Below are 16,280 nucleotides of genomic sequence, written 5' to 3'. Positions count from 1 at the left end.
CTTACCCAACCCATTCCATCAGCCCTCAGCACTGTTTCAAAGGATGCCTTGAGAGGACTCTGTGGAGCCATTCTGGATATACGAAAAACCACAAAGCAGCAGAAAAGTTGAGCGGGAAGATGTTATAAGTATGTGTGCTTAACCTCCTCAATTAAATGGATATAATGAGGCAGAAAGAAAAGGCATAGGCATAAGAAGAAGGGAAGTAAGGGGGGATTCTGTTTTTTTTCTTTTCTGGGATGTATGGTGGGTTTGGTGAGGAAAAAACAGGAAACTGGGAGATAAATTGCAAATTACATTCCATGTGTGTTGTGTGGGTTAAGACCGGAGGGTTGTAGACCAGAGGACTCTGGGGGCAGCAGCAACTGCATTCGGGTCTTTGTCCTTATGGTTCACAGAGACTGGTGAAGGCTTACAGCTGGGTCGGGGGAATACACATTTAAAGGCTGGAACTCTGCCACTTTTTCTTCCTACTGTAACACCGGGTAGAGACTCAGAGTGAACTTACTGCTCTCGTGGAAAAAATGATCAGATACAGCTTTTTGTACATTTGAAAGGTTCATAGGCTACTCTAGTATGACGGATTAACAGTTGGCCGTCAGTGCAATTACACACCTAATGCATCTTTTTTTCTGCCATAAAGAAGAGTGCAGTGTGTCTATATCAGCTGTCACTTTTCAAGAGGGACTTTTTTCAGATGTCAAAAGTCTAGGTCTAAAACCCAGAGGGGTTAAGGATCAGGTGTTTTCCATCACTTTCACATAGATAAATAGAGCAAAAATAACGGGGGAGGTCAGATTGTTCGTCTGTTGTCGTTAGTCAGGGCGGTCAAGCTGGGTCTTTATTTGCATGATGGAATGGATCTGTGCTACGTCAGTGCTGTGACAGATGCATGTCTTGATAAGGCAACAACAGGATGTTGACACTGTATACACTGGCATGTTGTGCGCTCACCTTTGGGCTGAAAAGCATTTCACTTGCTAGATAATATGCAAACACAAAGTTTAAGTCTGGATTAAGTCTGGAAATATGTTAAGATTCCAAATGAACAGCATTGTTAAAGTGACAGACAGAGATGTGACCTCCAACTGACATTATGAGTGTTGCATTACAATCCATGGAATGCACCTTAACCTGTGTTAAGGTGTAAGGTGTAAATGTGTTTTCTCTGTTTTGTTATATACAAACTTCTTGTTACCTGGTATCAAAAAGGAAGTTACACGTGGTTTAGAAGTGATATTGTATGGTTTCACAATCTGACACAGAGCATGCACACAAATGCCTGTGAATGCCTCCAAATACAGACAGTTTCTCTTGAAGCACACAGAGAGCTTTTGCAGTCGACCTGTGTGGAATGTGTACAGTGAACTACATTCTCCATAGAGCATTATTTCACTGGGGAATAGAGGAGAGATTACCTCTGGGTGAGAGAAACTCCTGGAGTGTGAGGAGATGCAGAGTGGGAGCTCGGCTCATCAATTAGAGGAAGTCAGTGATGCCAGATGTAAGCCAGGAGTCAGCTAATAAAGCAGACACGATGAAAGAATGCATTGCTGTAAAGACACAAGCAAACGCGGAGGGGATGGGGCTGCAGCTGGTCTCTCGACTCCAGGGGGGGTCTAAGAGAGACAGGCTAAAAAAAAGGGTGGGAAGTGGAGGGGGATTCATGGAAAGGAAAGGATGCTTTAAAAAAATCTGGCCTGTTTCGTGAACTCTCTAAGGGGATTAAGGGTTTAATGAATTGCCTATTGGAAGCCATATGTTTGAGCCATAGACAGTGGAGCGAGGCAGGGGGTGGCTGTCACAAGAGTGCTCATGTGAGGGCTGGCCATGCGTCTTTTAGTTGGCTTGGAGGAGTTTTGACAGGAGGTCTGACTCTTATAATATTGTCCCTTCTACACAAAGTATCCTGCGTTGAGCTAACACAATTACATAGGCTACATTTAATTTATACGTTTAACCAGCTTGAAAAAGATTTTGTATGCTCTTTTGCAGATGATATGTGGAAAAAGTTCAACAGAGACAGTCATTTCAGAAACATTACCATACTGTCTGGATAGAGCACCTCCACTAGCTTACTTGTAATATCTAATGTACATTTGGAACTAATGGATCTGTTGTGATTTTACTTCCCATGCTTCTAAAGGGAAAATACTGAAAGGAGTTTATTAATAAGCTCATTTAATTGTTGATTAGAATGTGATTAAAATCAGAAAAGATTTCATGATGTGGTGTTGATGGAGGTATTGCTCAAATATATGTAATATTTATGAAAGTTCCATAAAGGGATGAATGAAAACCCAAGCCACATACATAGCCTACATGTTTATTGCACAGATACCAAGTTACTTTCATTATCTCGTCTAAAACTAATGGCTTCAACTTTAATGGCTTTTTTTTTCTGAAAAGTGTAATTGAGATTTTTATTGTTGGCAGGTAGAACATATCGAAAGCAAAACATGGTGTACGTGTAAGAGAAAGAGAAGCAGCGACAGGGAGGGGAAAAAGGCGAGAGACGGAGGTTTCACACAGCTAACCACACTCAAGTGTGTGAATGCAGTGAGTGTGCACTTGTTTCAAATGGGTGTGGACGGCAGAGAGGAAAGAAGAGACAGAGCAGAGGAGGGCAGCAGAGAGAGGCAGAGGGACGCAGACACCGACACCTAGGCAGTAACACTTACTGCGAGGGGGGGGGGGACACACCGGCTCTCAATGGGCAGGTCTCTGTGAAGCGCAGCCTACCTGTTGGAGCTCATTGCGGGAGACTGCCGTGCCGGACCCACGCTGATCGTGGATCTGCCGTTAAACCCACTGCACTTGCGAGGCGCGAACAGCCCAAACATGTCTCCAAGACTATTGCTCTGCGCTGTTTTGGCTGCATACCACGGGACGCAAATCGGCAGTGGATTTAACATAGATGAACGGTTTCCTGTGATCAAAGAGGGAAAAACCAAAGGGAGCTTCTTTGGATTCTCAGTAGCTGTGCATCAACAGACGGAGGGCGCCAGAAAGTACCTGTAAGTTATCAGCTGTGCTTGTCTAAATGCTCCACTTTTGTCTCCTTTTGAGGTTAAAATACCCAAACTACGCACCTGCTTTAGACCAGGTGGCGTAACAAAAAACAACCATTGTATCCGCCTCAGAGAACCTTATTGCGCCCACTTACTGCGCAAATGCCGCGATGAAGCTTTGGAGTCTACAATATATTGCGTTTGCGGCCCATTTATAACCTGTGTTTAGGCTACTTGTTAAATGATTTCGCATGACACGCTTCCATTTTTTTTACAAGGCAACCACCTTTTAAAAGGCATCGGAGCACATGTATTTAGGCCTGTTGACCGTTTTTGACGATCTGTGTCATGTGTGTGCCTCAAGATTAAAAGTCTTGTAATTGGACGTGCGGAACTTGGTACCTGGGTCAGAAAAAAATGTGTCTTGCATTTCAGTTAACTTGTGAAAAGTAGTCACATCAAACAGATTGAATCTGAGATGTAAAAACATAGGCGAATGAATATCTCTCTTTTTTTCTTTAAAGACAAATTCTCCATTTTATTTTTTCCCTTTTCTAGCTGTCATGCACGGCTATGTCCAAAACCTTTAATCATCCAATTATTGCAAGTGCCATTCTCCAACTTTGACTCAATCCTATTGTTGAAAATGCATAATTGACTAAATTGGAATTGCTATAATTCCTGTTTGAGAGGAACTTCTACTGCAGCTGTGGGTGAAACAGCTGGGCCATGTGAACACAGGCCCAGCAACTTCAATCTGGGGCTTGTTTATGCTGTGCAGTTCAATAGCCATCTGGGAATTTAAGTTATTGTTTTAAAAAAGTAATTTCAGATCAGTTTATGGGTTCCCAAGCTATTCAATAGTTATCCCACAGACTTCAGTGTACATATTGGAATGCACAGAAAGCCGTGACATAGCCTGCTCTACTCTCTTTCCACCTATTCCGGGGCTATTATATTTAGCTGGGACACAAGTGAGTTTGTGTTTCGCAATAAAGGTGTTCATTGGCCTGTAACACTTGTAGGCTGTTATTACCTAGACATGAATGCTCATGTGGAGTTAACAGTGTTTGGAAGAATTTACGTGAAAGTACATGCTTTTTGTTTAAGGAATAGTTGTGTGTGACACATCTGTCCTATATGTAGCTTATTTAATCAAAGATCCTTAAACTGCATCATTGTTTAGGATTTCCCTCGGCCAATTACAGTGGCCCCCCAAATCCTTCCGCATCCATGATCACACGCGTGTCCATAACTAGATGTTATCTGTGTCCTTGTCCTGCTTTGAAGGGTAATGCAAGAAGAAAATTGCAAACCAGGGCACACTTCCTCTGTGTTGTCACAGTGAAGGTTTACCAGCCTAAAAAAAAGAAGGTTCAGCGTAATCACTGCAGAAATTTCCTCTAGTTTGTAGAATGAGTACCAGTGTCCAGCTGACACCTAATCAATGTGCCATCTTGGCCCTTTCCCCAGTGGGATGGAGTCACTGTCCACAGACTGCAACCCAAGAAGGCACCACATGGCCCTGGTAGAGAGGCTGGAGGCCTGAGGGGACAAGAAGGCTGTAAAAAAAGTCTCGTCAGTCCGCTGCTAGCTAAGAGGTTTAAGCTAATTCATGCTCTGTTCTATATTGCAGCTTTTTTGGTAATTAAGGATTCATTTCAGCCCTTAAGTTTAGGATTATGCATTTTGGGTAGTACTTTTTTTGTCGAGTTAGATGAGAAGATAAATACCACTCTTTCTGTGTGGTGAAAATGAAGCTACAGCCAGCGGCCACTTAGCTTAGTTTAGCAGAAAGACTGGAAACTGGACCATCTAGCCTGGTGCTGTGCAACGATAACCAAATCCACCCATCAGTATCTCACTAATTACAACATAGTATACTTTCAGACAGAGCTAGTTTAGCTGTTTTTCCCATTTTCAGTTTTTATGCTAAGCTAACCTTAACGGCTGCTGGCGGTAGCTTCATATTTTGCATCGAGACATGAGAGTAGCATATCAATCTTCTCACCAACTTTCCGCAAAAAACTGAATACTAGTATTTCCAAAAAATGTTGAACTATTTATTTTAAATTTAAAGAAACTAATTAATCAAAGACTACTAGTATTGTACTAGTGGTACATGTCAGTATGTTCTCGGCTGGTTTGAATCAGCCAAGAAGTTATGGCAAAACATTATGCCAGCGATGTCCGCAATCAAATACATTTGCTTGTCTCATGGTGTGTTTTGGTGCTGTATGTCGGGGTGGTTTGTTTCTGAATTGGAAGTGAGTCTCTAGAAAGTGTGACACATCCAACCTCAATGTGACTGTAACCTGTAATTCAAAAGGAGAGTGTTAACCTACATACATGCAACCAAAATATCACATTCACTCTTGAATTTCTCAGAAAAAATGTTTTTTTAGAATGTGTAGCATATTTATTACAATGTTACTGTGTCTCCCATTTCAGCCGCCCATTTGTAAGATGTGAATAAACCACTGTTGAGTAAAGACCGTTCTTTAGTACTCAGACCTTGTTGTGTACATACTCTGTGATTCTGTAAAGACACATCACAATGTACGGATGGTGTGTCCCATGTTTGACTTGGGCTGGTTTTACAGTGCTGTCTATGTCCTCTGTTTTGTCTGGCTTCTTTTGTAGGCCCAGCTCTTTCTCACCGCACCACAGAGCTGTTTATTACATGCTTCCTCATTATTGGAACGAGCTAGAGTGTGAATATTTAAAAAATGCGAGAACTCTGCATATAAACTGGTCGTGACATGTACAATGTCAACAGTGGCCGTTCTTTATGCATGCGTGAGTCAAACAGAGTCCAGGTTAAAAGTCAAGAGAGCGCTTCCACTCCCACTTCTGCAATAAAGCGAGTGCAATAAAGTTTTTCCTTAACCTCTTAAGAAGGAGGCTATTATCTAATTAGTCTGAATCTAGCAGTGTATCTTGGCTCTGCTGAAGCAATTTAAAAATGTTTTCTGAAAAGAGGGGGGTACATGACCAATTAGTAGGCCAACATTGCTTCTTCTTGGGGAAGGGCTGCACCTGAATTATCTAATAGCTACCTGAGGCCAATTTGTACGGGGCATTCACTTCTCCAATCCCCCCAAACTCTTTGAATCGCCCATATACGGTCTCTGAGAGATTTTTTCTGAGGGCTTTTTTTGTTCTCTGTTGTAGCAGGGAGGAGGGACTGGGCAGTCAGCTGGCCACCTATTGGCTCTTCCAGTCCCCTAACCCCATGGTATGATTGGAATGTATTACCCTTCTCTGCACAGTCACAACCTGCCAGGTTTCAGGTTGAGACAACAGAAGTGAGTGATTTTGGGGACTATAGTGGAACACACACAAGCCCTCCAACATCATTCCTCTGTTCATCCTTCAGCAGACAAGGATTCCTTAATGGGTGGGAAACCCCTGCGACCTGAAAGGAAGAATTTGACTGATGAATATTTAATCAGAGCTGAAGTGCCTTTGCTTTTCCAGCTCATCTCTGTCTGACTGCAGTGGCCCGAGGCCATGAAAGTCAGCCATTTAATTTGACGGGGCCTTCCCCTTTCTGCTGCAAGGTACAGATTTAACTGCTCAATCTGCTATAAGGTTTATAGACACACAGTCTGATGTGTGGTTTGAACATGCACAAGTGCATGCGTTGCTTCTCTTTAAACCCCCTTTGAGTTAGTTTGAATTAAAATCTTGATTCCTAAATCACATTTCACATTTGTTTTGCAATGGTAATGTGGTGCAGCAGATACACATGGTGTGTTGTACAGAACCTGCATCCTCTAGTTAAACTCCAGCTTTAGTCTGTTAAAGACTTAATTCCTTAAGAAAGGAATTAATGTGCTGAAAAGACATTTAAGTGCAAAGTAACACTCCATGCAACTCCACGTCTTGAATATTGAATAATCAGCCTATGGTCATTTTAGTTAGAATGAACTCACACAGTGACTAGTTGTAATACTCTAAACATAGATTTTCACAGAGTATCACTTTAACTGAATGCCCCCATGTGTTATATGACATGCTGTCGCACAATCCTGTGTTGCCCATTAGGTCCCCACATTCATGTATTACATGAGAGCAAGCAGGAAGTTCTTCCAGATGTGTCCCAGTGAGAAGAAGGCACGGTAAAAAAAACAAAAAAAATGTAAGGCACAATGTAATAGGATTTAATGGAAAAAACAGTAAAAGCATTTTCACCACTTTTTGAGTTGTTATTGTTGACTATCTTTTTCTAATATGATGCCCTCTACACAGTGTTTATAAGTTGTAAGTAGTGCCTTCATTTTATGTTAATAAACCATTTACTAATGATTTATAGATATGTTATAAGCCATTGATAAATATAGCTTTTGGGTTGCCAGGTTGTAAAAACTCACTTTGATTGGTTAGGCCATTTGACCACATATGTCTAAAAGACTTGATGAGGACAATCTGGACCAAAATACATTTATTAACAACTTATTGACATTGTAGACTTGATAGTTAAAAACCCTTTATTAAAGACCTTCAACTGCAGACATAATCTTTTACTAGATAGAGAGAAACACATGAGCATACACACCTGCCAATTGGACTTTTGACAATTTGGCAACCCACATTTTTTTCTAATGGCTTTTGAAGCATAAATTACAGTGTATAAACCAATTTAAAGGGTTCCTTATTTAAAAGTAGCACCAAACAGTAAAAACCATGAACCCAGGCAAATCAGTGTGTTGTGAACTAGTGTGTTTGTAGATTGAAAGGTATACATGGTTTTAAGTCCTTTCTAATTTATTGGAGTCTAAGCCAAGCCACTGCAACTGTACAAGACCTTGCTTAAAGTTAAGTGCAAGTGTGTCCATAGTGACTGGCCCTAATCTTTATGGTATTTATTGTCCATATCCAATCAGTTGTTAATGGCATGGGCTGCATTTTGTGTAGCAGCAGAATGAGTGACGGCTTCTAATAACATGTTGAAATGGATCCCAGCGGGACATCGGGCCTCCTGCTAATCTCCACAGAGGATATTCTCTATGGTGGGGCTTTCATTGGAAATACCTGCAGTGAAGACTGTTTCTATCTTAACAAAACTGTAAGAGATCCCCTGCTTGTACAAATGCCCTCAACCAACATTGAAAAGAAGCTGGTGTAGCTGGCCTGCAGGCTAATGAGGGCTACCTGCAGCTTGAAAAGCTATATGCTTCAATACCTTTCCCCTCTTCGTACCATTTTTCATCTTTGAAGGGGAAGTGATCCTGAAGTATAGGTTTACACTTGGTATGTGGAAGTCAGTGAAAGCGGTAACTTGTTGTCTGTCCTTAATGCAAAATGTGTTGAAAATGTGTATACCCTCCTTTTTATAAAGTTTATTGATCAATTAAAATAATATAAATGAAAATATGATAGATAAAGACAAATATCTGCTCCAGTTGTGTTTTGTGGGCGTTTTTCACACCTCAACAGGTAAAAACAGATGGTTCATGCACACACCTGCACTGCTTTTATATAAGCTGAGTAATATGAGTGAGAACTTGGGACTACACAGGCATGTTAACTGTGCCTGTCTGCTCCATTACAGCTGTGAGGTAGTCCACCTGTAACCCACCAGCTCCCCCTTCCCCCCTTTACATACTGGGGTCAAAATGTTAATGGAAATGCTGTTATTGATACTGCGAGTCTCTTGTGAATTCTGCTATGGCTGCATGATTTGTGTGCTAGTGTGGGGTCACTAGAAACATGTGTCCAGGCTTAGTCCAGCTGTGATTCTGTGTATACCTGTTTCTATGCATACATTTGTGTGTATTTGTGTGTCAGTTTGGTAGATTTGCATGTTTTTGTGTGCGTGTTAATAATGTGTATCAGTGCTGTGCTGTCTGCATCTGCAGCAGTGGGGGTTCACCAGTCTGACGTAATTTACCCAGCGACACCAGACACTGGGTGGTTAGCATACTGTAGTTAGCAGACCAACCTACAGACATAAGCCGACATAACATTGTCCTTGTCAGACAAGGTTGTATTCATTGCTAATGAAAAAGTGAGTTAGTTTATTATCAGTGGGATGACCTGCCTTGTTTAATTTGTCACACTGGGTCTAAATGAGTTTGCTCTCTTGTTACTGTTTCACCAATGGCAGATGGTGGTCTTCAAACAGGATGTTTGTCCAGCTAAATCAGACCGCTGTGTGTGTGTGTGTGTGTGTGTGTGTGTGTGTGTGTGAGAGTGTGTGTGTGTGTGTGTGTGTGTGTGTGTGTGTGTGTGAGAAACACAGGTGCAAACTGATTTTCTCATTTTATTTAACATTATTCAATTGTTCCATTCCTCTTGTGATCAACAGTAATATATGCATTTCATTTCCATCAAATGTTTTCCCCTTGTGACTAAATTACCATTTATCACAATGGTGGCAGCATTTCATTTCCTATATTGCTAATTCTTATGCATAGTCAGTCTGCTTCATTGTTTAAAACATCTAAAACATCACCATCAACACTGTGAGAGTCTCACAAGGCTGAACGCAACCTCGGAAAACTTTACAGAGGTGAGATGGACAGGGCAAAAATAGCTCTCTTAGGTCTGAACTCAATTCACTTCAATTTTATCTATAGTATCAAATCATAACAGGAGTTATCTCGAAACACTTTACAGATAGAGTAGGTCTAGACCACACTATAATTTACAAAGCCCCAACAATTCCAGTAATTCCCCCAAGAGCAAGCATTAGCAGTGGCTAATGCGACAGTGGCGAGGAAAAACTCCCTTTTAGGAAGAAACCTCGGACAGACCCAGGCTCTTGGTAGGGGGAGTCTGACGGTGCCAGTTGGGGATGTGCTGAACAGTGGCAATAATAGTCACAAAGATAATGGAACAGTGACTACAAATGGTATTCGTAGTAGTTCATGTCATAACAGGGCAATGAAGGGCGTTACAGAATGTAGCGTGGCACAGCACAGCATGGGTGGACGTAGCAGGACGCAGACATTTGGCAGGACGCAGCTGGACACTGCAGAGCATCGGCGGACACTGCAAGGCATTGCAGAGCGTTGGACCACAGTGACAGCTCCAACCAAGATTGTGGTGCCACCCTAATCCAAGAGAATATTCTGGGCGAAAAAAGAAACATAAGGACTCCAGGGAGTAAACTCCCCAGAGCTAGGTTAGTAACAAGCATTTCTGGGACAAGGATGCACACAAATGGAAACAAATGGAAAGAGAGAGGAGAGAGCAGCTCAGTGTGTCACAGGAAGGAGGGAACTTCCCCCGTAGTCTAGAACTATAATAGCATTACTAAGAGAGGCAGGTTAAGGAGAGGAGCCTGTTCGGGCTAGAACTCTCCCCAACCGGATCGGGCTGTACTGGCCTGCCTCCCTCTACTCTACTCTATTCACTCCCTAACTATAAGCTTTATCAAAGAGGAGTGTTTTCAGTTTATTCTTAAATATGGTGACGGTGTCTGCCCCCCAAACCCAGACTGGGAGCTGATTCCACAGGAGAGGAGCTTGATAGCTGAAGGCTCTGGCTCCCATTCTACTATTAGAGACTCTAGGAACCACGAGAAGCTCTGAATTCTGGGAGCGTAGTGCTCTAGTGGGACAATAAGGTACTAAGAGCTCTTCTAGATATGATGGTGCTTGACCATTTAGAGCTTTGTAGGTCAGGAGAAGGATTTTAAATTCAATCCTGGATTTTACAGGAAGCCAATGCAGAGAAGCTAATACAGGAGAAATATGATCTCTTTTCTTAGTTCTTGTCAGAACACATGCTGCAGCATTCTGGATCAGCTGGAGAGTCCTAAGGGACTTGTTTGAGCATCCTGATAGTAAGGAATTACAGTAGTCCAGCCTAGAAGTAACGAATGCATGGAGTAGTTTTTCAGCATCGTTTTATGACAGAATGTTCCTAATTTTGGCAATGTTACGAAGATGAAAAAAGGCTGTTCTTGAGGTTTGTTTTAGATGGGCGTTGAAGGTTAAATCCGGATCAAAAAGAACTCCTAGATTTCTCCTAAATAGGACTTAAACCAGCTTAGTGCGATTCCTTAACTCAGTGACAGTCAGTCACTCAGTCTGGGCTCAGAGAAGTGTGACTGGAAAACAAACGATTTAAGGCTTTTTGAAATAAATAAAAAGTTCAAAATTGAACTGACTGAACTCACAAGGTTGACTGCTATTTTTGTGAAATTACAGTTTAACCTCAACTGGCCTCAGGAGTGTGCTAGGTGTGCCGATAGTTATTCAACTTCCTCTCACTCTGTGCCACCCTGTTTTGTTAATAATTTACACCCTTTGACAGTTATACTGATATAAGAGCTACACTGTAGTCTATTCCCTCTTCTAGGACTGTAGATCTAGAATGTAGCAGAGTTGTTCTGATACCAATATTGGAAATGCCTTTGATACTGCCTAAAATGCTGGTATTGGCGAGAATGCGAGTCTATGCTCGATCTGATACCACATTATTTTAAAATCATTATCAGGAAGGAAAAAATAGTATTGGAACATCTCTAGGATGTAGATCATTTTGTGTGCTGATGGTTGTAAGGGTTGAGTTTTTGTGGTTAAATGTTGTTTTTCCGGCTGGGTGATACTTCCATGTTTACCTACTTGTTATGGTAAATATACGTATCATGTAGTTATTGTACACATTTCTGTTGTCGAAATTCATCATTCTAAGCGAGCTGTGACTTAAAACCTACAAAATTAGTTATAGAAGTTTCTTGTTTTATACCTGTAAAGACTTTGGCCTCATGTCCATTTGCCATGTTGTGATATACAGTATATCAGTTTTCTATCAATCACTATCCCTATTAATCTACTAATCTTAGAATTAAAAGATAGAAAAAATGTAAAAGTCCTAAAACGCACAGGTGCTGTGATGGCAGGTCTGTTTGACCAATTTCCTTTTTGCAGCAGGTTGATGTATTACTGTTTGTCCACACACACACACACACACACACACACACACACAGAGTCAGTGTGTTAACAACTAGGCGTGCTTACTGTGAATATTGTGATAGCAATGTGCGTGCTCACCCCCACCTATACTGCTTTGTGAAAGTGTTTCCTGAAAGTACAAAGAACTGGATTTATCAGAGTGCTATTGTAAAGTAAGTAAAGTCATTACATCATTACAGGAGCAAAAAGAGATCTCAGCCCTGGTCTGCTCTTGTCCTCATCCTTAATTCAATCTGAAAATTGAGTTGCTCCGTTCAATATTATCTCAATTTGTTTGCTTGTGGCAATGTTTCTGTGGAATGGATATAAGTTGCTTGTAGTGCAATTGCTTTATACCATCCTGAGAGTGCAGTATAGGCGAGTGCGTGTGTATCTGTTGCGTAAATGGATTTAGGAATAAGGGTAATGATTAATAGCATTTTATGCGCCTGTTCCTTGCTTGTACTTGTTTGGCAATTTGTTGACCTGCCATGTGCCAAAGTGTAGAACTGGGAGTGTCAATGCAATTGACCAACCAATTTGTGTTCTCTTGTGCACGAACTGGTAGTGTGGAGTGTTCAAGATGGCACCATCATTGGCATTGGCATAGTAAGGAAGTGTGAATTTAGCCTTAAACTTCTCTCTCTCTTCACATCACTGAACCTCCTCACCACTGTTCCACCAATCAACCACCCCTCTGTATCCTTATCCAACAACACCTTGTTACCAGTGGCAACATCTGCGTGTGTCTACTTGCTTGGCAAATGGTTCTGACAACAGCAGCCTGCCATCACACTTTTAATAGCAAAAGACATAGACCTGTGGGGATGTGCTTCGATTCACAAAATGACCATCCATAGAATTTGTCAAAAGAATTAGTGAGAAGTAGTAGATACACTAATCATGAAAGAGTTGCATGACTGATAGTGAAAAACAGGCCCTGAGGTAGCCTACTCTAACATGAAAACTGAAGCTTTGTTTCATTTCAATGCCCTGAGGGCTCACAGCCGCACCCTGTGACAAACAGGTTGTCCTAAGCCTTATGTGGACAGGTGATCCATCACTAGTGTAAGGCTGACATACTTGACACTTGGCTTGACATCTAAGGCAAGGGCCAGCAGGGTGAAAAGCTGTGTGCCAGTTTTAAACATTTATCATTTGTCTCATCACACTCCTGTTCAGACTGGACTGAGATGAAGATGAATGTACTCTAAATGAGACTGGCTGGCCCTGCACATTGTCTCTTCTTGTTAGTCTTGCAAAAGCCTGTGAGATGGATAGAAAAGGGTAAAGTCAAAAGTCAAAAAGTCATGTTTAATTAAGTCGGGTTTCCTGGTTTCAGTGCTGCTGGTGTTATTCTGAGTCAGGAGTGGTCAGGTGGGGGGGGGGTGAGAGCTTGAGAGACTATGGCTTAGTTTTAGAGAGCTACATATGTTGTGCTGAGTGTCTTACGGACAGATGTCTGTTTACCAAACTGACAAGGCATTGTAGTGTTTTCTCTTTTTCTCTCCTGTGAGCGACAACCCTCCCTTCCATCACTCCCTCGCACACCTCCTACCCCTGCTATGTTTTTTGGCACTGTCAGGAGCTGTGTGGTGGGCAGCGGTGATTAAGATGACTAGATATAGTTCACCTCTGTTTGTTCAACTGAACTTCACTGATATGAGTATACAGTAGTTCTTATCCAACTCCCATACTTCTGGGAGGTTTTTAACTCCAGATGTCAAGAATGCAGGCCGTGCTCACCTTGGCTGGGTGTGTTCGCCACAGTTAATGTTTGGTTTAGCCAGCCGATCACTTGTGAGGCAGAGGGGGCGAATTTCAACATGTCCTCAGAGTTGGAAAGCAGCTGCAGGTTGCCCCCCCTTCCCTTCTCTGGGCCTTTGACAGCCTGTTTATGAGGAGGTGATGAGCAGGGAGGGAGGTAGGAGGAGAGCACACAGGACAGGATATGAGGTGTGCTGTCATGGCCGAGTCAACTCTTTGTAACTCACATTTTGGTGATTTCTTTATGTGTAAGACTTAAGAAACTACTTTCACATCCCGTCACATAAAGTGACAATCTTGATGTAATCAATTTGAAAAACAGCTTTTTTTATTGGCATTTGGAGAATATGAAGGACAGATTACACTTAGGCTTGTGTGCTGATTAAACAAACAACATTTAACATGTCAATTAGGAAGCTTTAGAGGTGCTGGTAGGTGGGTTTTTGTTACCTTTGAGCTGACCCAAGCTATCTGTTTCACCCTGTTTCCAATCATTGTCCTAACCTATTTTTAACCTATATATTATTTACCCCACAGACATGAGAGTGGGATCAATCTTATCAATCTTCTCATCTCTGCAAGAAAGCGAATAATCGTGTTTCCCAAAATTTCAAACTATTCCTTTTAATTAAAGAGTTACCTTTTGATGAAAAGGTAACTCTTCCAGTCTTCACTGTATGTCAAACCTAATTTTGTCAATCAGCAGTGTTGAATTTTCACAACAAACACAGGTGACCCACGTGACTCTGATGAGACAGTGAGACAACAAGGACTTGCTGCAACAAGGACTTTGCCAGCCAAGGTTACCCAAGCCTCCCTAAAGCTGTTCGATTAGCGCTGGACTGTGCCTTCCTCATAGTTTTTTTTTCTGTGTGTGCAAAGTTCACAATAACTAGCCTCTAAGTGTTTTATAACAGTCTTGCTTATTCTCTGGGTTGACCCAATTTCTTTCCTGCTCTTTCTAAACGCTTTGGAGATTTCGCTTAGTTTTCCCACAAGAATGGCTGACCTTGTAAGTGAGTGTTTTGAGACACTGTGCCGTTTACAGCTGAAAAACATGTTGTGGGACCATGACTTTTGGTTGAATGGCTATGGAAGTAGACAGGCAAGTCATTTACGCAGAAAACACACACCAACATGCTCATGTGCTCACATTTTCTCACACACTCATACTGTAGATTACAGTGGGACTCTGTTGCCCCGATTCTCCACATATCAGTCAGTCATACTAACTACTACAAACCTCTGTGGAATCTCAGATGGTGTCTACATTACTGAATTATTACCTGAACCAAGGCCTCTTCCTTCCAGTCCACTGGAAACTGCTGGCCCTCAGAGGCCATCTTGGCTCTAGCTGGTTGTCATCACTGTGGCAAGATAATTGATTCATTCATTGCTGATAATGCCCATCTGGTAGCAGAAAGAAGAGATAATTGTATTTTTATGTTTCAAATGATGGCTGGAGGATGTCTGTTTTTCATGCATCAGTGGAAAATATTAAAGCAATGTGTTCACTTTCATATACTTCTGGTCCACTTGTCAACCTGGTTGTAATAAGATTAGATAAGTAAAATGTATGCCACAACTCCTGAACTAAGATTAGAAATGTTATCATCTCCCAGATGGTCGAGTATTAAAACGGTAATGGGGTAATTCGATCTAAGATCTGCGGCGGAAACAAACTTACATGAATGATTTCCATGCAAAGGCAAACTTTCTGAGTCTGCTCATGTTCAGGTGACACATCAAAGAGAAAATATTTGTGTCTGGGCTTTAGATGTTCTTGTGATTAGATTGCAAGTATGTATGAGGGCATTTTGTCTGTGTGGGTGTGTATAAATACAGTGCTCTGTCCACTGTTGTGGAGTGGTAGAGCCTGGTACACAGTTTCACTGTGTTTGTATAGCATGGAAACTCACCGCATAACCTATGAGTAGTGTGTGAGCGGGCATGGCTCACCATTAACAATATTTTACAAAATCTATATAACATTCTTTCATGTTAATCCTCGGACATCAAGTAATTTAGTATGCCTCATCCTTACTGTGTGTCATGTTTTACCTTTCAGGACATGATAATCAAGTTGGAACAACGAAGGGTTGACTCAAACTTGATTTGAACGCACAATGACTTTACTGTAAAGGTGTACACCCACTATCTGTACTTATTCTTACTTATCAGTGTGTGAAGGGGGGGGGTAGCTTGACTAACCACTTCCCACTGTTCACCACTGCTATCATGTCAACATGCAACCAGTATTGCATGAACACATTCAGGAAGCTTGAAGGAAAGAACACACGTTGACTACACTTCTATATGCTTTTGTTTCCCACATAGTACAGCAGGCCATGAGTCTAACACACACTGTAAACAAGATTGTCGGCACCTTCTGCCCACAAAGTAGAGCTAATAAATCTTGTGCTGACTGTAAATAGTGTGTCCCAGGCAGCGCAGAGCCTTGAAGAGGGAGAAATCCCTCTACTTCAAAGTTCTGTGGTGTGTTAAAAGGTGCTGATGTAGGGAGTGTCTGGATGAGTGGACAAAAAGATCAGGTCCATCACCAAGAAGCTCGTGTGTGAGTTTGTGTGTGTGT

At 41.7% G+C, this 16,280-nt stretch overlaps 1 protein-coding gene across 1 annotated transcript in view; it reads left to right on the top strand.

The window, feature by feature from the left end:
- The first annotated feature begins 2,585 nt into the window (after positions 1-2,585).
- The window catches only part of itga3b (integrin, alpha 3b), a 29,818-nt gene continuing 16,123 nt past the window's right edge, over positions 2,586-16,280 (top strand). Inside the window, exon 1 of the mRNA XM_078280035.1 lies at positions 2,586-3,017. Within this exon, the coding sequence (XP_078136161.1) occupies positions 2,842-3,017 (176 nt within the window). The 5' untranslated portion in view covers positions 2,586-2,841. The remainder of the gene's footprint in view (positions 3,018-16,280) is intronic.

The sequence above is a fragment of the Sander vitreus genome, chromosome 21, assembly GCF_031162955.1.
Source record: "Sander vitreus isolate 19-12246 chromosome 21, sanVit1, whole genome shotgun sequence".
NCBI classification, from domain to species: Eukaryota; Metazoa; Chordata; class Actinopteri; order Perciformes; family Percidae; genus Sander; species Sander vitreus.
The sequence above is the reverse complement of the archived record's forward strand: the minus strand, read 5'-3'. Positions and strand labels throughout refer to the sequence as shown.